The following is a 27,173-nucleotide window of genomic DNA, read 5'->3' on the forward strand; positions in this document are numbered from 1 at the left end:
GATGGGGCAGACAGAGATTTAAGACTGATGGGCACTGCACATCACAGGCCATGCAAAACGGGCTACAACTAGTCAGTACTAAAATATATAAACACACAGTTGGCATTTATAAAGAGAAATGGCATGTTTCGGGTAGCTTTCTTACTTTTGGGAGATACTAAAAAATATGGTTTACTTATATGTATTAAGATTAGAGTTAGATTCGATAAAACAGAAAAGTTACAGTGGCTTACAAAAGGTAGAAGTTTATTTTTATCATATATAGAAGTCTAGACATTGGCAATTCTAGGTCTAGTATGACAGCTACTCAAAGCTTTTAGGAACTCAGGCTTCTTCTTGATTACTTTTATGCCATCACTAAGAAGTGGTCCTTATCTTCACAGTCCAAGATGGCTGCCCAAGATGCAGATGTCAGTTCACATGTAAGGCAGTCGGATGGAGGAAGGACTAAGATGAACATGGCCCCATCCCTTTAAGGAGATTTGTTTGCCTTCATTTCATTGTGAATAACTAAGTTATAGAACTGTACTAGCTAAGAGGAAAGCTGAGAAAGTAGTTTTTAAGCTGTGTGCATTATTTCTTGCTTAAGGTTAGGGTTCTCTTAGTATGGAAGATGGCCAGAATGGAAATTGAAAGGCAAACTAGTAGCTCATCCACCCCAGCTTTTCCACTATGCATCCCTTAGTGCCATTGTCAGATGAAATAAACCAAGATTTGCTCCAGAATGACAACTCTTTCTATTCTTTTGCATCTACCACAACACAGTGCAGTAAGAGTTACAAGAAGAATGTACCATCTCACAACAGAAAAGCATGAAGAAATTAAATAAAAGGGCAAGATTTATCTTATCACATACCCATTCTTTGCTAGTGTTGGCATTTAAACTTTTCTCTGTTTTATAATCGTATTTTTCAGTTTGTTAAGGCTTAATGTCATTCTGATTTGGTTTCAGTATACAAGAAGAGTCTTGGAGATGACATTAGTTCGGAAACATCTGGTGACTTCCGGAAAGCTCTGTTGACTTTGGCAGATGTAAGGTTTTATTTTTTATTTTCTAACTCCCCAGTAAGCTGCATGCTCAATAATAATTTTTAGGGAGTTTAAAAATAACCAAACTGAGACAATGAGTAAATGCAGTAAGCTGCATGCTCAATAATAATTTTTAGGGAGTTTAAAAATAACCAAACTGAGACAATTTTCCTTATGAAATGGTTTGTTCATTTTACATTTTCATTGCCACCAAGCAATATAATGTTTAACCAAGATCATAAAAGCATACATAATGATGTAACAACAAAGAAAACTTATTTGAGTCAATAAATGGAAGTGTTTTGGTCAGGTTTCACAATTTTGACATTAGAAGACATTCCGATACATCATCTGACATACAATATTTATTTCCATTATAAGTGTCTCCATTTTAAAGAACAGGTTTATTTTCTTCTGGACTCCAAAGAATAAATATTTCTTTTGTTAGCTTCTAAATTAAATAGGAAGCATGATACAGAAGAATTATCTTTAGAGATGGGAATTAAATTGAGCATCAGTCTCAGGATTAAAAAAAAAGAAAATGATTGCTGCAATTTTAGCCTTGCCACCTTGGAAAAGCTGACAAACTATTAATCATTATGTGACCTAATGAGGCCACACCTTGCTTTCTCTTTTTAGAAGGCTCATGACTTTTATCAGAAAGATGGTAAGGGCAAGGATGAGATGTATTTACAGCTGTGTGTAAGAGAGAACGTGATTTAAACCATAGCGCACCAATTTTCTTTCAGCTGATTTACATAGCACCTAAATGTGAGAAAATCCCAACAACAGTCTCAGCCTCACGGTTGAAACAGCACCTGTCAAAGTGAGGCATTATGCCATTAGGAAGCGATTTCTCTAAATTATGGTTTCAGTTACTTTAAATTTGAAAACCTTATGAAGGTTGAACCCACAACACCAAATTTATGAAGCATTGCTGCAAACATATGCTCTCAGAGGTATATATTCCTAAGTGCACATCTGTTTGTGTATGGACATGAACGCACCCACCCACAGGAGGCAGTATAGAGTAGGGCTCTAGGACAGGGTTCTAGAATCAAAGAGGGCTGGAATCTCTTGCTGCCAACTAGCTTTGTAGGTTTGGACAAGTTCTTTAAGTCTTAAAGCGTTCATTTTCATATCTGTAAAACTAAAATACTAACAAGTACTCATAGGGTGTTATGAAGATTAAGAGAGAGTATATGAAGTACTTAGTGATCAACACAGGGTGGTAGTGGTTAGTATTATATTAAGACCAATGATAATCAGCATTTATGTCACTGGAGCAGAGTGTAAGTGAAAGAGAACAAGAAGAAAGCAAACAGCAGCAGGGTATCAGCAGCACAGAAAAGAAACCAGGCAAAAATCAGACAGTCATACAAGGGCCTAATGTTTAAAAATAGGAACAAATTCATTTTAAACTATTGTAGCTAAATGTTTCATTCACCTATAATTTGCCAAATAATTCAGGCAATACCGTGTTTTGGTTCTGTCTCCTGTCTTTCTATAATGTGCTTAAGTATTTGTATATGAACACACATACCACACACACACACACACACAAACACACACACACCCCACTTAAACCATAGAGCCTTTAATATTACAGTTGGTTTGGGGATCTTTGAGGACTTTTTTTTTTTCTTTTTTGAGACAGAGTCTCACTCTGTCATCCAGACTGGAGTGCTGTGGCGCGATCTCGGCTCACTGCAACCTCTGCCTCCCGGGTTCAAGCAATTCTCCTGACTCAGCCTCCCTAGTAGCTGGGATTACAGGCACACGCCACCACACCCGGCTAATTTTTGTATTTTAGTAGAGACAGGGTTTCACCATGTTAGCCAGGATGGTCTCAAACTCCTGACCTCAATCAATCCACCCGCCTCAGCCTCCCAAAGTGGTGGGATTATAGGTGGGAGCCACTGCACCCGGCCTTTGAGGTTTTTTTTTTTTTAATAAACTTTACTTTTTAGACCAGCTTCAGATTTATAGAAAAATTGAGCAGAAAGTACAGATAGCTCTCATATGACCCTCTTCTACTCTCTCCTTTCCATTATTATTATTGTTATTATTATTATTATTATTATTATTTTGAGACAGGATCTGGCTCTGTTGCCCAGGCTTGAGAACTGTGGTGTGATCTTAGCTCACTGTAGTCTCGACCTCCTGGGCCCAAGCAGTCCTCCCACTTCAGCATCCTGACTAGCTGGGACCACAAGTGCACACCACCACACTCGGCTAATTTTTTTTTTTTTTTTTTTTAGAGAGAGAGAAGGTCTCACTCTTGCATTAATTAGTATGTGTATTTATTACAATTGATGAATGAATATTGATACATTATTATTAACTGAAGTTTATAGTTTACATTAGGGTTCACTCTTTCTGTGATATAGTTCTATGGATTTTAATGAATGTATAATGTCATATGTCTATCATTACAGTATGATAGAGTAGTTTCACTGTCCTAAAAATCCTCTGTGCTCTGCCAGTTCATACCTTCCTCCCCACCAACTACTGATCTTCTTACTGTCTCTATAGTTTTGCCCTCTCTAGAATGTCCTATAGTTGGAATCATACAGTATGTAGCCATTTCAGGCTGGCTTCTTTCACTTAGCTATATGCCTTTAAAGTTCCTCTACGTCTTTTCATGGCTTGATAGCTCATTTCTTTTTAGTACTGAGTAATATTCCATTGTATAGAATATTTATTTTATCTGCTGAAAGGCATCTTGTTTGCTTCCAAGTTTTGGCAATTATAAATAAAACTTCTGTAAACATTCATGTGCAGATTTTTGTGTGGACATGTTTTCAACTCCTTTAATTAAATACCGAGGGGTGCAATTGCTTGATTATACAGTAAGAGATATTTAGCTTTATTAAAAAACTGCAGAACTGTCTTCCAAAGTGACTGTACCATTTTGCTTTCATATCAGCAGTGAATGAGAGTTCCTGTGCTCCACATTCTCACCAGTATTTGGTGTTGTCAGTGTTTTGGATTTGAGCTCTTCTAATAGGTTGTGTAGTGGCATCTTATTGTTTTGATTTGTAATTCTCTAATGACATATAACGTTGAGAATCTTTTCATGTGCCACCTGTTTGTCTTCTTTGGTGAGATGTCTGTTGAGATCTTTCAACCATTTCTAAATTGGGTTGTTATTTTCATATTGAGTTTTAAGAGTTCTTTATGTATTTTGGATACAAGTTCTTTATGAGATACATGTTACAAATATGTTCTTCCAGTTTGTACCTTGTCTTTTCTTCCACATAAGACCTCTGTGTTGGGTTGGGCACAGTGGCCCACACTTGTACTCCCAGAGATTCAGGAGGCTGAGGTGGGAGGACAGCTTGAGGCCAGGAGTTTGAGACCAACCTGGGCAATATTGCGAGATCCCATCTCTAAAAACAATTTTTAAATTAGCTGTGTGTGGTGGTGTGCACCTGTAGTCATATTAGCTACTCAGGAGGCTGAAGCGGGAAGATAGCTTGAGCCTTGGAGTTCAAGGTTATAGTGAGCTATGATTGCAGCACTACACTCTGGCCTGGCTGACAGAGAGCGAGACCCTGTCTCTAAATATGTGTGTGTGTGTGTGTGTGTATATATATATATATATATGAATTTTCAGAGGAGGGAATTGAGGCCCCCAAAATTGTGTGATTTGCTAAAAATTTCATGACTAGTCAATGGCAGAACCAGAACTGGACCCAGAGTACATGATTTTTCTGTGCAACCTGTCCTACCTTGAAGAAAAACCACTAAGATCCCCTGCTGGCTGAAGAACTGTGTATTAGAATCTTCTATCTTTAAAGGATGGCCCTTGTTTTCGTCATCCCTGTTTAGGGCAGAAGAGATGAAAGTCTGAAAGTGGATGAGCATCTGGCCAAAAAAGATGCCCAGGTCAGTAACAAAGCGGGAACACATTTCCTTTACCTGTTCTCCTATGTGGCTGCCATTGCATTTATGTGAAAAGGGAGAAAAATAGCAGCAACGGGGGTTTTTCTTTTTTTTTTTTTTTTTCCTGTTTGAAAGAGAAGCCTGAAGCTTGGGGATCCAAACCCTAACTTTTTGCCTGCCCCAGTGGTAGTTATCATTCTCCTTGGCTCCTGCCAGCCCAATTTTTGGTTTCTAGTCTCCTGAAAGTGAGAGACTTAGATAATAGATGATTGCACTGACCTCTGAAATACAACTCTCATTCTCATGTCACCTCTAAAAAAAGAAAATAATTGTGTCTCTAATAACATTCTCTTGTGAATAGATTCTCTATAAAGCTGGTGAGAACAGATGGGGCACGGATGAAGACAAATTCACTGAGATCCTGTGTTTAAGGAGCTTTCCTCAACTAAAACTAAGTACAAACTCACGTTACAATCCTTTGTGTTGCATGTTGTTTTTACAAATGTTTCTGCATTTAGTATACAAAGATCTAGAAAAACGAAGTTTAAAATTGCTAAGTCTCTTCCAGTTTATTTATTCACACTTCAGGAAACAAAATGGGGAAGCTGTATTCTAACTCCAGGAAGTACTGACACTACACTTTTGTTTTTCCATAGAGGCTGAGTAGATTACCTAGTGAGTACCAAGTAATAGATGGGGGAGGGAGGTGGCAGGAAGAAGAAAAGAGGCCACCGTCTAGGGTGAGAGTAGAAGGGCTTGTTCCTGTGGGGTGGAAAAGCCCAACTGTTTCCACTCCACTTAACTGTTCTCCCTAGTTAGCCACTTCCAGAAAAGCCAGACACTGCAGGTGAGTCTCTGTTGACACATCAATACTGATTAACCTTCAGCTATTTCTGATATGAAGGTAAGTGGTAGAATGGATCAACTCTTATCATCAGACCAGCTATTACATGGAATTGTGGGCACCCACCCTCTCGCTCATGGCATCTCCTAGAGCTGTTCTGGAAGCAACAACACCTAGAAAACTAAACCTCCATTTACTGTGAACATCTTCTGACTGTGGCTTCCAGATGCTAGTTTACAGAACAACCACACAGCAAGACCAAGCTTATGCTGAGTTGACGGAACAATGAGTAAACGTAGGATATTACTGTGACTTTGAAATTCTGAAATTGTTCTTTCTTAACTTTTGATTTAAAATCACATTTATTTTATAAAATAATGACAACAGTATGTGATAGTTACTTTATTCATGTCTTTGTTTGAAAAACAAAAACCAGATAACCCTAGGTCTCTCTTCAAAATTTCTTTTTTAAAAAATTTATTGGGGAAAAATGTACTGGATTACAAAATATGCCTGTACGCTTGGTGACATATGTACAGGTTTTGCTTGGGGCAAATACTGATCAAGAAATTCAAATGCCTTCTGGGAGGTGTGAAGTAGGCCATGCCGCCTTAGGAAATGATTTATTCAGCACAAGGAAGTCTTTAGAATTAAGATTTCTTTACCAGAGAAAACATATTTGACTAGTGATTATAGTATCATTTTCCAGGTGCTGCTATAAATAAAATTTAAAATAGCCCAACTTACTAGATAAGTTATTTATTATTTAACTGTTTAGGCTATTTAAAATGCTTACTGCTTGAGAGAAGGGGAAAGAGAAAGACAGATTATTGAAGAAAATTATCTAGGGAGTTTGGGTTTTATTGTAGATGATTTCCTTAAAAAGGAACAAAATAAAAACAAAAACTTCTGTGCCTAAATTTTCATGGTTTAAAGAGGGGGTTTTTTAGCTTGCTACTTGATCTTCTGCATATCAAATAAAAAACTAGAATATATTCAAATGTGCTCAACTACGTTGCTTTAAATTATTTTGTGGTGCTTCTTTTTAGCATTTGATGAATACAGAAATATCAGCCAAAAGGACATTGCGGACAGCATAAAAGGAGAATTATCTGGGCATTTTGAAGACTTGCTGTTGGCCATAGGTAAGCCTTCGAGTGCTGGTAAACTAAGTTACTTTGCGCTTGTTTTAACTCAGTGCCAAGGCCTGCTCCTTTTGGGCAAGAATCCTGACTGATCCATCTTTTTATGCTCCCTACGGCCCCCATCATGGTCCAGGATACACACAGTACACTCAACAAATGTTAGATGAATGCATGAAGAAGTTTTTTTTGAAGTCTTTTTTCCTTTTGTTTTTTGAAACAGGATCTCACTCTGTCACCCAGGCTGGAGTGCAGTGGTGTGATCTCAGCTCACTGCAGCCTCAACCTCCTGAGCTCAAGCAGTCCTCCCACCTCAGCCTCCCAAGTAGCTGAGACTACAAGCATGTACCACCTGGCCCAGCTAATTTTGTATTTTTTGTAGAGATGGGGTTTCACCATGTTGCCCAGGCTGGTTGTGAACTCCTAAGCTCAAGCAATCCATCCACCTCAGCCTCCCAAAGTGTTGGGATTATAGGCGTGAGCTACCGTATCCAGCCATCTTTTTAAATCTCACTTTGCTTTTTAAATTTGTATTTGTCTTGGGACTATGTTTAGCTTGTAGACTTCTTGAGAGCTGAAATATTTTATTTCTACTGGCATTTTTATTGAGCTTTGTTGAAAACTGAGACATAGGCAAGGCACAGTGGCATACACCTGTAGTCTTACCTACTTGGGAGGCTGAGGTGGAAGGATTATTGGAGCCCAGGAGTTCAAGGCCAGTTTGGGCAACATAGCAAGATCTTGTCTCTTTAAAAAAAAACCACACACACACACGCGCACGCGCGCCACTAAGGCCTAAGCCAGTTTGATAATCCACCGTATTTGGTTATTTATGAGAGACATCAGTGGCTTTTCTTTTCTTTCTTTCTTTTTTTTTTTTTTCTTTCGAGATGGAGTCTCACTCTGTCGCCCAGACTAGAGTGCAGTGGCACAATCTCAGCTCATTGTTGACTCTGGACTGTTAAAAGATAGGCAGAGGAGGCTAAGAAAGGGAAAACTTTCTTCTTCAATTAAAAAAGTAGAATTGAGATCAGTCTTCATAATTAGTTCTCAGACTGTTCCAGTAGTAATGATACAACTGGTTAATTTTTTTTTCCATTTAACATTGTTAACCTTTTTTTCTTTTTTTTTTTTTTGTGACGGAGTCTCGCTCTGTTGCCCAAGCTGGTGTGCAGTGGCGCAATCTCAGGTCACTGCAACCTCTGCCTTCCGGGTTCAAGCAATTCTTGTGCCTCAGCCTCCCAAGTGGCTGGGATTACAGGCACATGCCACTATGCCTTGCTAATGTTTGTATTTTTAGTAGAGACAGGGTTTCACTGTGTTGGCCAGGCTGGTCTCAAACTCCTGACCTCAAGTGATCCGCCCACCTCCGCCTCCCAAAGTGCTGGGATTACAGGCTTGAGCCACCACCCCAGCCTATATTGTTAATCTTTATATTAATTTTGCTCGCTGTTTTTCATTTGGTGTTCTTGCTAAGCCATAATGTTTGAAAAACTTTATTGAGATGTACAAACTCTCATTCATTGAGCTAAGGCGCATTCTTGGAAATATATCATTGAATTATGTATTACATTTGGGCTATAATGCACATTATTTTGTCATGTAAAAAAAGACCTTATAATTCAACTGAAGTTCAAAATATGTCACACTTCCATTTTCTGTTTCAGTCTACCATTGGAATAAACCAGTTTATAAAATTTTTTATTGAGATATAACTTACATACCATAAAATTCACCCAAAGTGTGCAATTCAATGCTTTTTAATGTAGTCACAAGGTTTTGCAACCATCACCACAACCTAAGTTTAGGACATTTTAATCAGCCCCATAAGAAACCCTGTAACTATTGACAGTCACTCTCCAATCCTCCCCACCCCCTGGCTCCTATAATCATTAATCTACTTTCTGTCTCTATAGATTTGCCTACTCTGCATATTTCATACACAAGGAATCCAATACAATGGTCAACACATAGTTTTTGACATGAAAAACGATCTGAGCTGTGTCATCTTAGAATCGTGCAATAGGAGCATACTAGCTGCCAAATAAAAACAAATCCAGACTTAAGTAAGGAGAGGCTTTATTCAGTAGAACTAGTTCAATAGAGAGAACATGTTGATTTCAGAAACATGCAAGACTGGGCTGGGTGTGGTGGCTGACACATGTAATCCCATCACTTTGAGAGGCTGAGGCAGGAGGATCACTTAAGGCCAGGAGTTCAAGACCAGCCTGGGCAACATAGTGAGAGCAACATTCTGAGACTGTTCCAGTGGCAATGATAGAACTGGTTAATTTTTTTTTCCATTTTATATTGTTAATCTTTATATTAAAGATTCTACAAAATTAAAAAATTAGCTGGGTGGGTTGGTGCACGCCTGTAGTCCTAGCTACTCAAGGGGCTGAGGTGGGAGGAGTACTTGAGTCCAGGAGGCCGAGGCTCCGGTGAGCCATGTTGGTGCCACTACACCAGAGCCTGAGTGACAAAAGTGAGATCCCATCCCTAAAAGACGGGGAAAAATGTGCAAAAGTTTCAAAATCCAACAGAAAAGTCTTAGCAGCAACTTTTAATGTTGGGCAATTATGAGGGCATGATCACTGGGGATTGACAGGAAACACATCTGGCGGTGGACAGCTGGACTCTCAAGATAAGCTGCAACAGAGGCATGTGCTGCATTTTAGGGCTTGCTCAGGACTGAGGACAAGCCAGAGTTCAGGAACCTGTGGGAGGAGAGAGGCCTGATGAAAGTGTGGTCAAGACAATGAAGAGGGTAGGGAATGGGCAATTATGAATTCTTGGTCACAGTAATTAACTCTAATGGACTCCCAAGCTTCCCTGCCTATGGTGCTGGGTGGTAAAGCCTCCTTCCCACTGAAACATACTGCCACCTTCCAGAACTTTCAGATATGAAGAACAAATCTAGTAGGTAAGAACATAAAGCAGAAGGCAAGCTAAAGGGAAGAAAGGATCATGAAAAGAAGGGATTGTACAAATCTAGTTGGCAGGGAGGTGACTGGAAAGCTTAATAGGATGAAAGTGGGCATCATTATTTTTTATCAAGCTATTATGGCTTACTTGATGTGAGTTTTACTAGTTTAAATGGTTAGTTTCTTGTCAGAGAACTTCATGTAACAGTTTTATTCTAAATGCTGTGTTTGGGTTTCTAATACATTTCTCCTTCTATTTCCCTTAAATCACTTACAAAAGCCAAAAGTCTTTTAGCTTTCCTTAAGAGAGTCTATAAGCCACGATGAGAAAGTCACTTATTCTTGTTCTGAGCTCCAAAATTCATTATAAAATCCATTCACTTTTGGTTGGCTTCCTACCTGGAAATCAGATTTAAGATTATAAAAATAATTGTTTTGCTGTAAATAGGTTTCTTCCCTACAGACTTTTCTATTCCTATTTTCTTTTTATTTACAAGATAATTTACTCTTGCGTTTTTGTCAGTTTCCTTTTTCTTGTTTTTTTTTTTTGTTTTTTTTTTTTGAGACGGAGTCTCGCTCTGTCACCCAGGCTGGAGTGCAGTGGCACAATCTCGGCTCACTGCAAGCTCCGCCTCCTGGGTTCACGCCATTCTCCTGCCTCAGCCTCTCCGAGTAGCTGGGACTACAGGCGCCCGCCACCACGCCCGGCTAATTTTTTGTATTTTTAGTAGAGACGGGGTTTCACCGTGGTCTCGATCTCCTGACCTCGTGATCCACCCGCCTCGGCCTCTCAAAGTGCTGGGATTACAAGCGTGAGCCACCGCGTCCGGCTTCTTGTTTTATTTCTGCTTTACTTGTTATTTCAAAATAAAGAATTGAAAGATTGTATTTTTTTTTAAGGCAACTGAATTTAGATGACAGGTACTTGTTCTAATGGAGTCACTCTAACCAGCCTATAAATTCTAATCCAGTCATTTAAAAGAAAATTCTTTCCATGGGAAAAATTGCTTTTAAATGGAACTCCAGTGCCCCTTCGTGCCTAATGAGTTATTTGGAGCAACATCGCTGCAGTTGGCAGGCTCAAGTTGTTAATCAGTAGCCCGAGATGTTAGTAGCTGAGCAGTGTCGCACCCTAGGGAGTTATCAGTGAAAGCGTAGGTGTTCAGTGTGTCTGGGATCCAGAGATGAGTCAGTCGCTGTGGGAGTTTCTTTGGCAGGTAATTTTATTTTCCCCATGGCTGGAGATAATTACTGTGCTAAAGTTCTGTGCAAATATGATATTAGAAGGCTTTGAAAATCAGGGTAAGCAGCCTTTCTTTCATTCCAAGTAAAAGCCAGTTGTGGGGAGGGGGTAGAGTGGTATGACAGTCCAAAGAATCTTTTTAAAAATCATATTACTTACTATAGATTAACCCAATTTCTATTCCGTGAAGCTGAACATTACTTTGCTTTTTATTACAGTTCATTGTGTAAGGAACACGCCGGCCTTTTTAGCCGAAAGACTGCATCGAGCCTTGAAGGTTGGTCTGGAAAGTTCATGTGCATTCTTAGCGTCCCTTAATTCCCTTGGGGAAGTATGCAAATAGTAGACCAAATATTTAAAAATTAGTTATTTTAATGTAATTGAAACATTTTAAGATAAATTATATTACAGCAAATCAAGGTATGATACAATACAGTCTTTACACAGACACCTGATTTTCTGTTCAAAATAAACATACCTGGGTTTATGAAACAATTTTTTTTCTAAGTAGGTATAACTTGATTTCTATTTAAAACATTCTTATTTTCTCTAATATGACGAGTTTAAGTAAATGCTAATATTCCACTTGTATGAAAGATGAACATTCATGTATAATATTAAATTTTAAAAGTTCATCCTCTATTTTAAATAGAAAATGAGAAGGCAGGCCGGGCGCGGTGGCTCACGCCTGTAATCCCAACACTTTAGGAGGCCCAGGCGGGTGGATCACAAGGTCAGGAGTTCAAGACCAGCCTGGCCAACATGGTGAAACCCCGTCTCTACTAAAAATACAAAAATTAGCCGGGCGTGGTGACAGATGCACTGTAGTCCCAGCTACTCAGGAGGCTGAGGCAGAGAATTGCTTGAACCCAGGAGGCAGAGGTTGCAGTGAGCCTAGATTGCGCCACTGCACTCCAGTCTGGGCGACAGAGTGAGACTCTGTCTCAAAAAAACAAAAAAGCAAAAAAAAGAAAATGAGAAGGTAAAAATATGTAGCTAATTTGTCTACTGATTTGTCTCATAGGTTAATAGTATTCTAGTCCATATAGAGATAGGTACAGAGAAGTATTGACCACATTATTTTCGCTACTTCACAGTAAGTGCAGGCAGTAAAACTTGTTTTAGAATGCCAAACCTCAAACTTGAGACCCAGTAGATCCTGTGGCCTCTCAAGCTGCCTTGCTTAAAATAAACCAAGCTGAGTTGGCAGCCTTTAATGATGCTGTAACCCTGTGTTTGCTTGTCTGTCTTTACTGCCAGATGGTGAGCTCCGTGAGTACAGGCTCTTGTTTATCCTCAGACCCTAGGCCAGGGCCTCGTGCACAGAAGATGCTTACCTCGATCTCTTTACCAGCCATTTTCTGTAGTCCCACATGTACCTTCAAAGTTATATCCTAAGTGAACACATCCTTTCCTTCAGCTCACCCAGCCCCAAATCTGCTCCCCTTTCCCTGTTCAATCATCCCAGAGAATGGCCCCAACAGGAATTTGCCCAACTCTCTGAAGTCGTACTGTTCCTCCCCAGCCTTCTTGACTATGCCTCAGCCACTCCAGGCTTCTTTCCATTCCTCAACTGTGGCAAGTCTATTCTCACATCACAGTCTTTGCATCCATTCCTTCTGTGGAATGCTTATCCTCTAGATCTTTACCTAGCTGACTCCTTCTCATCTTTCAGGTCTCAGCTCTCCTCCTGAGAGAGGTCTCCCCTAACTGTACCAGGCCAATTGGTTCCCTTTCAGTCACTCTCCATGCCATTTCCAGCTTTATTTTCTTCATATTTCTGATCACTATTTACTTAAGCAATAGTTAATTTGCTTTACGGTCTGTCTTCATCTACTAGAACATAAGCTCCATGCAGACAGAGATATAATCTGTTCTGTTCACTGCCATATGCACAGCACATGGAATAATGCCTGGCTATAGTCGATGCTCATAAGCATTTGCTGGATGAATTACATAGATGAATGGAATATCATTTAGTATGTTGGCCATCATTAGGTCAAAATCCACCTAACTGCTCAGCTAGAAATTTTACACTATCTCTCTTTTTCATTATCCTGTAGCGATACATCATTATGTTTTGTCAATCCATTTACATAAGCAACTCTCAAATCTTCCCATTTTCTCCATCCCTACTGCCTTTATTCTAGGGATGGCCATCATCATCTCTTTCCTTAATTACTCAGTCTCCTCAAGATGAGTCTCAAAGCCTCTAGTCTTAACTCCCTTATCTTCATTCTACTCCTACCTTGCAATCTGTTTCTCATGCTGCAGTCAAAGTGATTTTCTGAAACCACAAATTTGATCTGATCTCAACATTCTCATGTTTAAAATATTACAGTAGCTCTCCACACTTAGGATAAAGTCAGAATTTCATTTCATGGTTAACAAGGTCTGGCCTTTCCAGACACATTTCTTGTTATCCCTCTTTGTTACTTACGTATCCTTGAACGTGGCATTCTTTCTTGCCCTAAACCTTCACACCTGCTATTTCCTCTATAGGAACTTTCTCTCCTCCCTACATGAACCTACTCCTTCCCCTTGTTGACTGTTTAGTCCTCGCTTAAATGTCACTTTCTCAGACTTTTCCTAATCCCTAATCTTTCTTAGGCCCCCCAAAGTATGCTCCCATGGTACCCAATATTTTCAACATGTCAGACTGTTTTGCAATGGCTTACTTTCTTGCCTGTATTCTTTACAAAATTGAAAGCTTAACACGGGTATCTCATCTCTGCTTTGCAGCATTTAGCATGATGCTGGCACAGAGTAGGTGCTCAACAAATATTGCTTGAATAATGAATGATGAGTTTGATAATAAATGAAAAAGAATCACTGTAGTTGAATATTTTGCACACCATTATCTGATTCTTATAAATATAGATCTCTATGTTGCTTTGTGACCAATGACATTTATATTGTGAACACCTGCATTTCTTAACAGGGTATCGGAACTGATGAGTTTACTCTGAACCGAATAATGGTGTCCAGATCAGAAATTGACCTTTTGGACATTCGAACAGAGTTCAAGAAGCATTATGGCTATTCCCTATATTCAGCAATTAAAGTAAGTTTACTTTTAAAAATAGCAAAACATATTTTGCCCTTCTCTACCCACCTCCTTACTCTTATATGCCTTAAAATATAAAGATACATGACTTAGATTTCTCTCTCCTTGTCAATGCATAAATGTGTTGTCTGAGCTTAAAATAGTAGCAGCAAAATGTCCCTGATTTTCAGCTCTAAAATCCCAGGCATATAATAGACACTCGATATTTTTTTAGATGTACTAGCCACTAATTTTTCTTCTTTTGTGAATTACATATGCAAGTTGTTTACCTGTTTTTATATTGTACTGTTTTTATTTATTTCAGTCTTTATGACAATGTAAGGTAAGAAAAGAAAAATACTTATTTTAAATTTCCTCTCTGTTTTACATGAGACAGCATGGTTCTGCAGCTTAGAGTGCTTTCATTTCAGTATATAGGAAACTTTCTCATTTTATTTAACAGCTGTATATCATTCCATTGTTTGTATATTTGTACCCACCACAGCAAACACAGGCTTCCAGTTTATTGCTATTACAAACAGTGTTGTATAATTCATACACAACTTCATCAGGTACGAGTGTATCTTTGGGATGAATTCTCAGAAGTAGGATTGCTGAGACAGATATAAATGCATTTTAAATTTTGACAAATATTACCAATTGAATTCCATTTTGCAATTCCATGAGGAATGTATGAGTCCTTCTTTCTCCATAGCCTTGGCACAGAGGGTATTTTCAAACTTTTAGGTTTTTAAGACATTTTTTAGCGATGGGGTCTTGCTGTGTTGCCCAGGCTGAAGTGCAGTGGCTGTTCACAGGTGCAATCATAATACATTGTAGCCTAGAACTCCTGGGCTCAAGCAATCCTCCTGCCTTAGCCTCCAAGTAGCTGGGACTATAGGTAAACTTTTGGGTTTTCATAATCTGATAGGTGAGGAATTGCATCTCAGTGTAGTTGTAATATACATTTTTCTTAGTATAAGTGAGGCTGAATATATTTTCATGTTTTAAATAACATTTATATTTCTCTTTCTGTGATCTGTCTTTTTACATTCTTTGTCCACATTCTTTTGGGTTTTTGTTCTTTTCGGTCAGTTTCTAAGACCTTTTTCACATAAGGTAGATTAGCCTTTTGTCTGGTCATATTTTCCCATTCCATTCTTTGTCCTTTGACTTGGCCAAAAGTATTTTTTTCCAAGCAGAGGTTGCACACCTTGTTTAATTAAATTTATCAATCTTTTACAGTATTTTAGTTTTTAAAAAATCTGGTCCCTTCTGTTTCTTTCATTCTGGATGAGAATCTTCCTAAAATGGGCTCCTTCCTTTCTCTTTTAAAGCATGAAACCCATTTTCATTGTTTTCAGATCTCAGTTGATATATTATACATAGAAACTTGAAATAAATTACAAATTATTTGAATTAATAGGGCAGTAAGGCTGACAAAAATTGTACAAGAGACTTCCGTACCTTAAGCTCATGGTTCAAAAGTCATAGTCCCAACAGGAAGATGGCAACTAGTTAGTGGAGAACTAAGGGGCTAGCCCCACACCTGCTCAGCAGCCTTCCATTGATTTACTTTTCTACCTCGGTGCTCCAGACCACATATGAAAGTCTCTAGTAAATGAGTGATAGAGAGTGTTAGTCCAAGCTGGTTCCCTGGAACAAAGTGGAAGCTAGGGTTGGTGAGTGGAGCAATCCACCATCCTCGCCTCTAAGGCCACACTGACAGGGGAAAAGATAGAGTCAGGGCTGCCTTCGCAGAGGACTTGCAGGCTATGCAGCCCTCTCCATCTCTTTGCTACTCCATCTACCCTTGAATATCTCAAGGAAATCAGCACTAGAGAGTGTTGGACCCAGGTGGACTCTCCAAGGTCTAAGCTGAGAGTTAGGGCATAGAAGCCGATCCACGATGAAGAGAGAAGCAGCAGCCAAGCAGAGAGTGTTTGCTCTGAGCGCTGAGGGTCCAAAACTGGGAATGGAGTCCATGCTGATTAGACACCCTAAGCTGTGGATCATTATGCACCATGCACATCCTGATCCTGGGTAGCAGCACCGTCTCTCAAGCCCCTACAAGGCTGGAGCCCTACCTCTGTGGGGGCGCTTACACCCAGCGATGTCCCCTGGGGACACCTGGCTTAGACCACATTCCAGTGTCCCTGTCAGCAGCTGGAGTCTTTGGTCCAACCTTCGCTATGGCCCTACCCACAATAGCTACCCTTGAACAGGCACAAATATTAGCCTGGGTCTTTCTGCAGCTATCTTGGGAAGGTTCCTGCCTCTGACTTTACAAATGGCCTTTGAATGAATGAATGAATGAACATCAATCAGTTAACTAGATTCAATCACTAAAATCTCTCTCTCTTTTTAATCAGAGTTTTTGTTTTTGCACTAAACTTTTACAGAAAGAGAGGCTGAGATGCATGTATAAGTTGAAATCAGGAACTTACTCAAAAAGGCAATTCTCAGACTGTGCCTGGGGCTTAGCACAAATTGCATCAACTGCTCACACTCAATTCTATTTGAATCAGTCCTGACACATAACAATAGTTTCAATCATCAGAGGAAGATTCAATAACATTGACCATATTGTAGCTACTAAGGCAGACAAATAGACTCACACATTTTCTAAAGATTGTCAGTAACAAGATCGAGACATAAAGAGGGCTTTCAGTTCACCCTCAGCAAACCAGAAAATTAAATTAACAGTGGCTCTCCGTTCCCCAGTGGTCTGGGTAATTGAGGCTTATTGTATTAGAAAACATTTAAACTATTTGTAGTTTGATAGAAAAGAAAAATCCATCACTGAAAACTTCAGTTTGCAATTTGAAATAATACAAGATTTCTTTATTTCTACCACCGAACATATTAAGTAATCTCATTACATTTTTGCCATTCATGAACAAGATCTTTTTATATGGTTGTTTTTGAAATTCATGGGATAGAGTTCCATTTTACATATCATCTCAGCCTGTCATCCTGCCTGCTTTCTTCCTTCCACCTATTGTTTAGACATTTCTTTGTCCATTGACACCTTTCTCGGGGGGTGACTGGTGGGAAGGAGAAGGCAAGGAAGAACAGAGGTGAAAAACCAATGTGTACCGCTTATTACTTTATAAGAAGATATTATGAAAAATTTAGATGAAATTATATTTTTTGGTAGTTTTCCTTCGTCGACAAATTCTGTATTTATTTAATAAATAGCACAATTCCAAGCTTTTTATGGGAAAATATAGTAGCCACTCACAATCAACTCATAATCTATGTGGAGACTTGAGGTAGGTATAAAGAAACAATTAGAAGATAATAATTGAAACAACATACAATTAAATACTAGGTTGTTGAATATAGAGCTAGTACTATTGGAATTGAGAAGAAAAGAAGTTTGGGGTTAGAGAAATGGGTCTTGAGCCTGCCTTTCAGGTCAACAAGCAAGTGTTGAGTGTCTCCTATGGGCCAGGTGCTCTGCTGGAGCATTTACCTTTAAGACCCCAGATCAATAGGGTCCTAAAAGTAAATGCTCTAGAAACAGGTATGGGAAGAAGCAAGAGGGAGAGAAGTAATGAGGCATCTGTTTGATTAGAGGGTCTACCTTGGGGAATATTGAGAAATAAAATCCAAGTAGCAAGATGAGTTCAGTTGAAAGAGAGCTTTGAGATCAGCGAATTCATTCATTCAATTAAAAATATTTATCAAATGCATATTATGTGCTAGTCTCAGGGTTACAATTATAAGCAAAGGGGGTGGGATGGGGGAAGACATTTTCTGCCCTTAGGGAATTACAACTTTGTTAAATGTAAAGGAAAGTGACATTGTGCTAAAAGATCCTATAATAGGAGGACTTGACTTAGAGGAAAGGCTTCTATGAGAAAGTCATGATTCAGATCTGAAAAATAAGTAGATATTAATAAGGCAAAATGTATGCAGGTAAGGGAGGCAGTAGAACATTCTAATAAAAGAAATGACAAATGGAAAGGCCTCGTGGTGGAGGAAGCATAATGAAAAATGAGGATGTGGGGGCCAGATCATGCGGGACCTTTTTGGCAATGTTTAAGGAATTTTGGCCTTAGCTTAAGAGTAACAGGAAGCCATTGAAGAGTTCTGGGCATGAGCTCTTGAAGAGTTAGTATCAGGATCATGAAAAGATCCCTGTGAGATCTTCTTATTCTGGAGAATAAGAAGGGCTCAAAAGATATTTAGGAGTTGAAACTTAAGGGACTTGGTATATCTTGGTGTGAGGAAAGGAAGATAGCAAGGATGACACTCAAGTTCCTAACTTGGAGAACAGATAGTGGCGCCGTTCCTTGCAAGAGGATCAGGTTTTAGGTTTGTTTGTTTTTTTTTCCTTTTCTTTTTGGGGAGTGGGGGGAGGTTATTAGTTTGGTTTTACATGTGTTGAGTTTGAGATGTCTTTGAGCCATGTAAGACATGTGGAGAGGTCAAGTAAGCCATTAGTGGTGTGAAATATACTTTGAGCTACTTGGATGTATTTTCTTGACTAACTGGTAGAATGCCTAATTGTTTACAACTCTGATCAGAGATGTGTAGAAGGAGCTCTTTTAATACAAAGCTGGAGCATTGTTGACTTGTCAGCTCTGCTATTGCAGAGCAAGACAGGAAAACCAATAGCATAAGAACTAAAATCTATAGAAAAACGAAGAATATTGAGTCATGTATTTTGTGAAACAGACAAATGAACAAGAAATAAAGAAAACAGAACAATATATATAAATGCCTATTGTGTCTTACTATGAAAGTAATGCTTAACTTCTTCACTAAATGAGCCTTTTCTGAGACTTCCTTTATATTACCACTTACTCTAATAGTCACCCCAGTGACAGCCATTTCAAATGTGAAACTTAAGTGATAAGAAGAGCTCACTGGTTGGGTTGCCTCAAATAAAATAAAAATAATGTGAGCATCTTACACAATCCAGGTTGAAAGCCAAGTTTTACCTCCTGTGAAGTCTTTTGCGTTACAAACTTGGTATCTTTGCCCTTTAAGCCTCAACCTCACATAGTATCTTTTCTGGACAGCAGTCTATTTTTGGTTGGCCTTAAGAAAAGGAACTGATAAACATATTCTTTAAAAATGTGGTTCATTTCACTTTCCTAAGTTAGGCGGTGTAGCAGGGTATTAAGGAGCCAGGATATAGGGATTCAAATACTGCTTTTGTCACTTATTCTCGATAAGATTTGGGGCAAGTTTCCTAATCTGTTTTTCTCATTTTACTTATCTGTTAAATGGGGGATATGTATAGTACCTATTGCAGAGAGCTTTTAAAAGGGTTAAAGTAGTTAATACACATTAAGCCTTTTGAATAGCAAGTGTTTGATAAATATTATTAAAACTATAATCTGTTGAAGTTTTTTTAGAAATAATATTATGTAAGTGATGCAATCTTATTTTATTAAACCCAAATTGAAATTTAACTGCAATATATCAGGAAGAATCTAAATATTACTTACTGTGAAGAAGATGCGGGTCAGAACGTAATTACACTCAGGTATGAATGAATGATGGAATTGCAGGTACGTTTTACTAAATGGTATAGCTCATGAGTCTCACACCCAAGTGAATTCCCTAGTGCTATAGGATTTGATTCATTTATGGTCTCCCATTATTTATACTGTATTTGTTCTTCATTGATTTTGTTCTTTGCAGTCGGATACTTCTGGAGACTATGAAATCACACTCTTAAAAATCTGTGGTGGAGATGACTGAACCAAGAAGATAATCTCCAAAGGTCCACGATGGGCTTTCCCAACAGCTCCATCTTACTTCTTCTCGTACTATTTAAGAGAACAAGCAAATGTAAACAGCAACTTGTGTTCCTAACAGGAATTTTCATTGTTCTATAACAACAACAACAAAAGTGATTATTATTTTAGAGCATCTCATTTATCATGTAGCAGCTCATAAATGAAATTTAAAATGGTATTAAGGATCTGCAAATACTATCCAACTTTTATTTCTGCTTACAAAGTAAGAATCTTTATAGTTCTAATCCATTAAATATAAAGCAAGATAATAAAAATTGTTGCTTTTGTTAAAAGTAATTTGTTTGCTTTCAGAGCTTGCCAACATTGTTTGATGCCTGGTGCCAACAACTAGTATTTTAAAACATGTTTCTGTATAGAAGCTGTTACTGCTTCAGTTTATCACCTTGCTAATCACACTTTTCTTTAAGAAAGGAATAAGATGAAGATGTATGTGACCCTGGCCTACCCTTTCTAGTTGTGATCAAGCTATAGGAGTGGTAATGCATGATAAGTTATTTCAGCTTTCAGAAAACATCTGCTGAAGGATTAATCTAACCACTTCCTGTCTGAATGGCAAGCATGAATTATGGTTGCTTCATGCTGAATACTACTTTCCCAGAATGGGCATTTAGAATCAAGCCTCTGAGGTTTCCTTTTCTCTTCAGTTGGCAAAACTATGCATTTAAAGAATCCATCATGCTATCTTTGAGTGAGACCTAATATGAAATACCTTGACTGATATGAAATAGATAAGGTGAAAAAAATTCCAGTTAGAGTTATTTTCCTGGACCAGAATAGAAATGATCGTACTGGCCATGTGCAGTGGCTCACGCCTGTAATCTCAGCACTTTGAGAGGCTGGCAGGTGGAATGCTTGAGCCCAGGAGTTCGAGACCAGCCTGGGCAACCTAGTGAGACCCTGTCTCTGCCAAAAATACAAAAATTAGCCTGGCATGGTGGCACATGCCTGTGGTCCAAGCTACTTGGGAGGCTGAGGTGGGAGGATTGCTTAAGTCAGGAAGCCCATTTGGCAAGTTAGTTCTGTAATCAATATTATAAATGTCAGTCATAACTAAGATGATGGCAGGAGATAATGAAAAAAACTACTTAAATATTTGGGAGATAAAATTGAGTAACCATGGTATTCAAAGTTACCAAGTGTCAGTCAAGTATGCCTTCACAATTTTAGTGTAAGGGATTTAGTGGGTAAGTATATCACGAAGCAATAAATCAATGTTAATACTCACAGAGTGCTTACTGTGTATTAGGTACTATGTTAAACAGTGTAGTATATTTTAATTTGTTAATCCTCAAGGAACCTTACAATGTAGATACCAACACAGATATAGAAATGGAAGCTTAGAGAAATTAAGTAACTTGTCACTGTAAGAGCCAGGTAGTCCAACTCCAGTGTCCAGGGTCTTAACCACTGTTTTGCCTTAGAATTTATCCCATCCCAGGACCACTGTTGTTTTCAATGCCTAGTGCTTAAATTAGAACAGTGCTCAGCACATAAAAGGCATTTAATACAGTGAATCTTTATTTTAGATCTATTTATCCTCAGAGTTGTTATACCACTTATGTATTAAGTACTTTCTGAAACAAAGCATGGTTTCATGTGTCAATATTTCCCCTGTTTTGCAAGTGAGGAAAATGAGACTCAGGTTAGGTATCTAGCCCAGGGTTACACAGTGGGAAAGCCAAGGCTTAAGATCCGGGTCATCTGGACTTTAAAACTTATCTGTGTCTGGGCAAAGTGGCTCACACCTCTAATCCCAGCATGTTGGGAGGCTGAGACAGAAGGATCACTTGAGCCCAGGAGTTTGAGACCAGTTCAAGAAACATCAGGAGACTCTGTCTCTACAAAAAATTTAAAAATTAGCTGGGCGTGGTGGTGTGCACCTATAGTCTCAGCTACTCAAGAGGCTGAAGTGGGACGATCACTTGAGCCCAGGAGTTTGAGGCTGCAGTAAGCTATGATCGCACCACCGTACTCCAGCCTGGGTGACAGAGCAAGACCCCGTCTCAAAAGCAAAACAAAACAAAAAACCTTATCTGTGCATGAGTGAGTTTGAAGAAGGTGAGAACTTGAAGACAGTAGTGATCACATAAGAGAATTCTGCAGAAAAAAAAAAAGCCACAAGGAGGTAACCCTCTAACCCTTCTACTCACATCTGTTTTGCCTTGTATGCACCGGCCTTCAGGCAATTACCTTTCTAAGCCACATATTCCCCATCTTTAAAATGGGACAACAATGGTACCTACCTCATAAGATTGTTTTGATAAATAAATGAAAAAACACTTAAAAGATATTTCACATAGTGCATAGCACATGGTAAGCCCTTAATAAATGTTAGGCTGTATCATATAATTATTATAGAGTAGTATTCAACGGCCACATTTTTTATTGCCTCCAATTTCCACAAGGTGGCATGTCAAGTTCAAAGTGAACCCCATGGCCTTGCATCCCAATGGCAAAACCTACTTAACTTGCTTCAGAATAACATGGCCAAATCTAAACTGTTGGAAACGTCTTCTATAGAAAGTTTGTCATGGTTCAGAAATCTTATTGTCACTGAAAACTCCTTCTTAAGGAAACGTGGAACATTTAATTTAATCATCTGGCTTCTCTGGATTCCCAGGACCATCTTCATTTACATGAATGTGCATTAGCTCTGACATGGATCGCCTGCAGAATTGAGTGCATTCATGTCATCTCATTAAGCACTAAGTTTAGTCCCTGAAGATTGAAAGAAGAGAAAAATAGCCAGCTGCAGAGAGATCCTGGCCTCTGTGGTTGGTGAGCTGCAGAAGTGGAAGGTTTGTACCCTTCACTCTACAGTAATAGAATGTTTGGTCTATAAATCAGGAGCTGCAAAAATGGCAAATGAAGATGTCGAATAGGAGATTCTCTAGCCTATTTGTAAGAATGTATTGAGGAAATTTTTAAAATAAATAGTGTACAGTAGTTCAGGCCCTTCTTCCATGTACCTTCCCCTTTTTCCATTTCCCCAATTTCATGCCGTATGGATAACCCACAATTTTACTTTGTCTTTAAAACATTAATTTTGGGGTCATATCAAACTGGGTTCAAATCCTGGCTTCACCACTTATGATAGCAGCGTAGATAACAGTGTTTGACAAATACTTAACCTCCATACAACTCAATTCTTTAGCTGACAATGACAGCACCTAGCTTAAATGTGTGCAAGGATTAAATGAAATAAAGCATGTGAAAAATTTAACTCAATAAAAAGTAATTACTAATAACTGCATTGGCATGGTGAGTTGCCAGTGAAGAGCAGATAGTAAGTGTTCAGCAAGCATTTATAGAATAAATAAATGATACTTGTTTTAGTACTACTCAGTGACAGTAACTCTAAGGCCTTGGAAGCTTCAGAGAACTGTCAGCTGAAATCAGTGTTATTAATATGTTGTCAGTGTGTCCTCCAACGATAAGAGCCAACTGTGTTCACCTCAGCGATGAGGTTACAGGATCGGAAGGAAGTTTTCTAGTCTTATTTCCTGCCCATCAGTTGACAGTAGTATGACATGCGAGTGAGCGAGTCGCTTACTGTTTCTGTACCTTAGTTTCCTCACCTGTAAAGCCAGGATGGCCATGCATGTATCATTCAAAATAGGCGTGAGGTTTGAATAAGCCAGATTAGGTGATGCACTTACCACAGTGCCTGCACCCTTTAAGTGCTCAATAAACATTAGCCATTATTCTCTGGCTCAGCTTGGAAGACTTACAATTGCTTATATTGTGCTCTAATCACTTGGGGGATTTTGAGATGTTGTAAAGCTACCTCTTTCTAGTTTGCAGTTAGGAAAGAAGATAAAGCAAACTTCTTGGCAATTTCCTGCCTGTGAAACCTTGTGTTTTATGAGCCACGGAAAGTACCCCAAATTTTTTTTCAACCCCACCCCCAGCAAACTGACAAACTCAGATCTTTCCCACCCACTCTGTATGTCTCCCGTGGGACTGTGAGAGTCAAGCAAGTACAGGTTGCTGTGTGCTGAAGCCTTTTTACTGGTGCTATATTTCTTTCAGTTTCATCAAACTCAGCTTTGTGCCAGTTTTACCCACCAGGGCCAGCCCTCTTCTGAAACCAAAGTTTGCCTATTTCTGTAGAGTTTACAAAGTCAACAGTGAGAGAGAGGAGAATTTCAAGTGAGGAGGAGGGTTACAGAGTAGGAGGTAACATTGAATAGCTGCTGCAGTAAACTGTTGAAATCCCAAACCCCGAATACCAGAGCAGCCCGCTCAACTGAAAGGTTTTATGACACAACCGTGCATAAGAAAAAACTAGCTATCAAAATGTACATGTGACCTCTTTGGGTGTAAACTTTGTGGAACTGGATGTGGCAATAAATAGTGGTCCAGGCCAGGCATGGTGGCTCACCCCTATAATCCCAACACTCTGGGAGACTGAGGCAGGCAGATCACCCGAGGTCAGGAGTTCCAGACCAGCCTGGCCAACATGGTGAAACCCTGTCTCTACTAAAAATACAAAAAAAATTAGCTGGGCATGGTAGTGGGCGCCTGTAATCCCAGCTACTCGGGAGGCTGAGGCTGGAGAATCGCCTGAACCCGGGAGACAGAGGTTGCAGTGACCTGAGATCACGCCATTGCACTCCAGCCTGGGTGACAAGAGCAAAACTCTATCTCAAAAAAAAAAAAATAGTGGTCCAAGGTGACCTGCAGAGCATCAGACTTGCTGTGAAGCAACAGATGTGATTTGCCAATTGCTACACTATCAACCACCAGACAAAAGGAAGTTTTGAAAAAGAATATTGAGATAAAATCAGCTCCTACAAAAAAGAGCATGCCACAGTGGGGTAGAAAGTAGAGAAGAACAAAGGTCTCAAGGGTAGGAAGTTGGTGAGAATTAGCCCAAATTCACACCTCCTTCTAGAGAACTGCAGCAATCCACAGCGTAACTGGCTTACATTGGTGCCCCTGGCCACAGACCTCAGAAGAATTTAGAGATTTCCAAAGTTGCATTTAAATTTCTTGTTTTGTTTTGTGTCAGACAGCCAAGTCCACAAAGAAAATTCCAGATCATGTCTACAAATTCTGTTTAAACCGGTGTTAAATAGAATTTGATATCTGATACCTTCATGAAAAATATTTTTCTTGGTTTTTATCAGTCAAACCAAACTCCTTCTGACCTTTATTCTTCCAAAATTTATTACATGGTAACTGTAGTCCAGAAACTATGCCAGGTGCTGGAGTTATAAAAATGAAGAAAGCTACACATTTCCTGACTTCAAGGAGTTGACAATCTGGGAAACAAGCAAAGGAGAGGAAAGACAGATACTTGGCTAATTAGCAAGGACAGCATGGTGGTGGTAGTGGTGGGTGGGGTTGGGGATTAGGCAAATGTGGCTTCCACACAAAATTCTCACACTCTTTGCAACTTGCAGAGTTAAAGGATAAGATATTTGACGAAACTGCCAATTATTAGATGTTCAGTTAAAGACTGTTAAAGTTGTATTGCACAGTGGTTAAAAGTCTGGAGTCAGCCTAGCTGGACAAATTCTAGCTCTAACAGCTCTAAAGTCTCTAGCTGTGTGATCATGGGAAAATTACTTAAGCCCTTTATGCCTCAGATTCCTTCATCTGTGAAATTTGAATGATAGTAGTAATTAGACCAACCACCTAGGGTTACAAAGATTAAATGGATCGATGCATGTAAGTACTTAGAATGACCCAGTACATTGTAAGCATATGTAAATGCTAGCTACTTAAAATTAACTATAGTAAAATATGATATGTACTGTAACAATGCTATTAAAAATGCTGGGGACTACTGAGTATCAGAAATACTGATAGAGGTAGAAATAGATACAGATACACACAAAAGATGTTTATGATATTTTGCTAAATGGAAGAAAAGTTGCTTGACAAAACAGAAAAAGAAAACCAGTGTGAGACAACACAGCAAATGTAAGGAGGCATGTCTGCTCATTTCTGCTTGCCAGCATAATTTCATAAAGCCTAACTCTGTGACGACGTGCAGCTCTCCGGAAAGATGCTTTGAAGGCAAAGCAGGATAGAACACATGGCCCCATCATGTCTCTTGCCTGAGTCACTAAGTTCCTTAAAAGATAAATGACCCTATTCCCTGCCTTTTCTTACAGGTAAGGTAACATCTGATGGGGTTAGTGATGATGCCTCTGTAATCTATAACCAGCTGTACTCTTAAACCCAAACTTCGATGTGATTCTGCTTTAATGCAACTTCTGCACACGTTTGATGTGATTTTACACATACTAAACCTCCACAACCCATATGTAAACTGAGCTAAAACACTATTTCAGAGCAGTCTGACAGAACCTCTTTGAAGGACTGTTCCCAGGCTCTAGGCCCCAGTCTGTAGTCCTCAGTAAGACTTTTAAATACAACAACCTTTAATTCTTTACAAGCTTGATTTTTTTTTCCTTTAGTTGACCCCAGAAAGGCTGGGAAAATGTACATGACCATGGTAACTGTTTATCTCTGGGTAGTAGCATTGCAGCTGATTCATTTTTCTCTTTTTGTCAAAGTTGTGTTTTCTAAGTAAATTTAAATTTATTGGCTTAATAATTTAAGAATATCTTTACATGACATATAAGAAAATTTGGTTATTAAAAGGCACCTAGAGCTCAAATGAAGGACTAATTAAGTATGCAGGGCAGGATTCACCAGGAATGTCACCTCTGAGCTAGGTATTAAAGGAATTGATTGGTAGGGCTTTGAAGATATAAAGATTAGTAGAGATGACAACAAGCTCCCGGTATTTGATAATATTGGAAAATAATGTTTCAAATAGTACATGAGTTAAGTGAGCTGTTAATCCTTTTTTCCTTCTTTCTTTCTTATTTTTTTTTTTAAATAGTGACAAGGTCTCACTGTGTTGCCCATGCTGGTCTCGAACTCCTCAGCCTCCCCAAGTGCTAAGATTACAGGTGTGAGCCACCACACCCAGCCGAGTGGGCTGCTAATCCTCAGTGAAAAGGCCATCACTGGGCACTGAATATCAGAGTCCATCCTTATTTTTTGTGTGTGTTCCTCTTGTTTCTGAGGTATCTAGCGGAAAGTCTGGCTTCTCTGTTTCTCTCTTTGTCTGATTTCGGAAATCTTATTATGGGATCCTAGCTGTTGAGGATAACTAGAGATCAGTTTAAGTCTTTTCTGTGCTGGAGTTTACAGAATAGATGCTAATTCTATTGCCTGCTTTCCCAGATACTGACAGGTAATAACAGGGCCAAGTAGACCACCCTGTCATGGATTGGAGCCATGTAAGACCCATC

The 27,173-nt window shown here is 39.0% G+C and overlaps 1 protein-coding gene across 2 annotated transcripts in view; it reads left to right on the forward strand.

The window, feature by feature from the left end:
• Positions 1-20,172, forward strand: part of ANXA3 (annexin A3) — a 59,196-nt gene extending 39,024 nt beyond the window's left edge. For both annotated transcript variants that reach the window (XM_003265796.3, XM_030819039.1), the window contains exons 7-13: positions 953-1,032; positions 4,864-4,920; positions 5,279-5,372; positions 6,811-6,906; positions 11,289-11,347; positions 14,012-14,134; positions 19,778-20,172. In XM_003265796.3, the coding sequence (XP_003265844.1) occupies positions 953-1,032; positions 4,864-4,920; positions 5,279-5,372; positions 6,811-6,906; positions 11,289-11,347; positions 14,012-14,134; positions 19,778-19,837 (569 nt within the window). In that variant the 3' untranslated portion in view covers positions 19,838-20,172. The remainder of the gene's footprint in view (positions 1-952; positions 1,033-4,863; positions 4,921-5,278; positions 5,373-6,810; positions 6,907-11,288; positions 11,348-14,011; positions 14,135-19,777) is intronic.
• Positions 20,173-27,173: the final 7,001 nt, after the last annotated feature.

Source organism: Nomascus leucogenys, chromosome 9 (genome assembly GCF_006542625.1).
Source record: "Nomascus leucogenys isolate Asia chromosome 9, Asia_NLE_v1, whole genome shotgun sequence".
NCBI classification, from domain to species: domain Eukaryota; kingdom Metazoa; phylum Chordata; class Mammalia; order Primates; family Hylobatidae; genus Nomascus; species Nomascus leucogenys.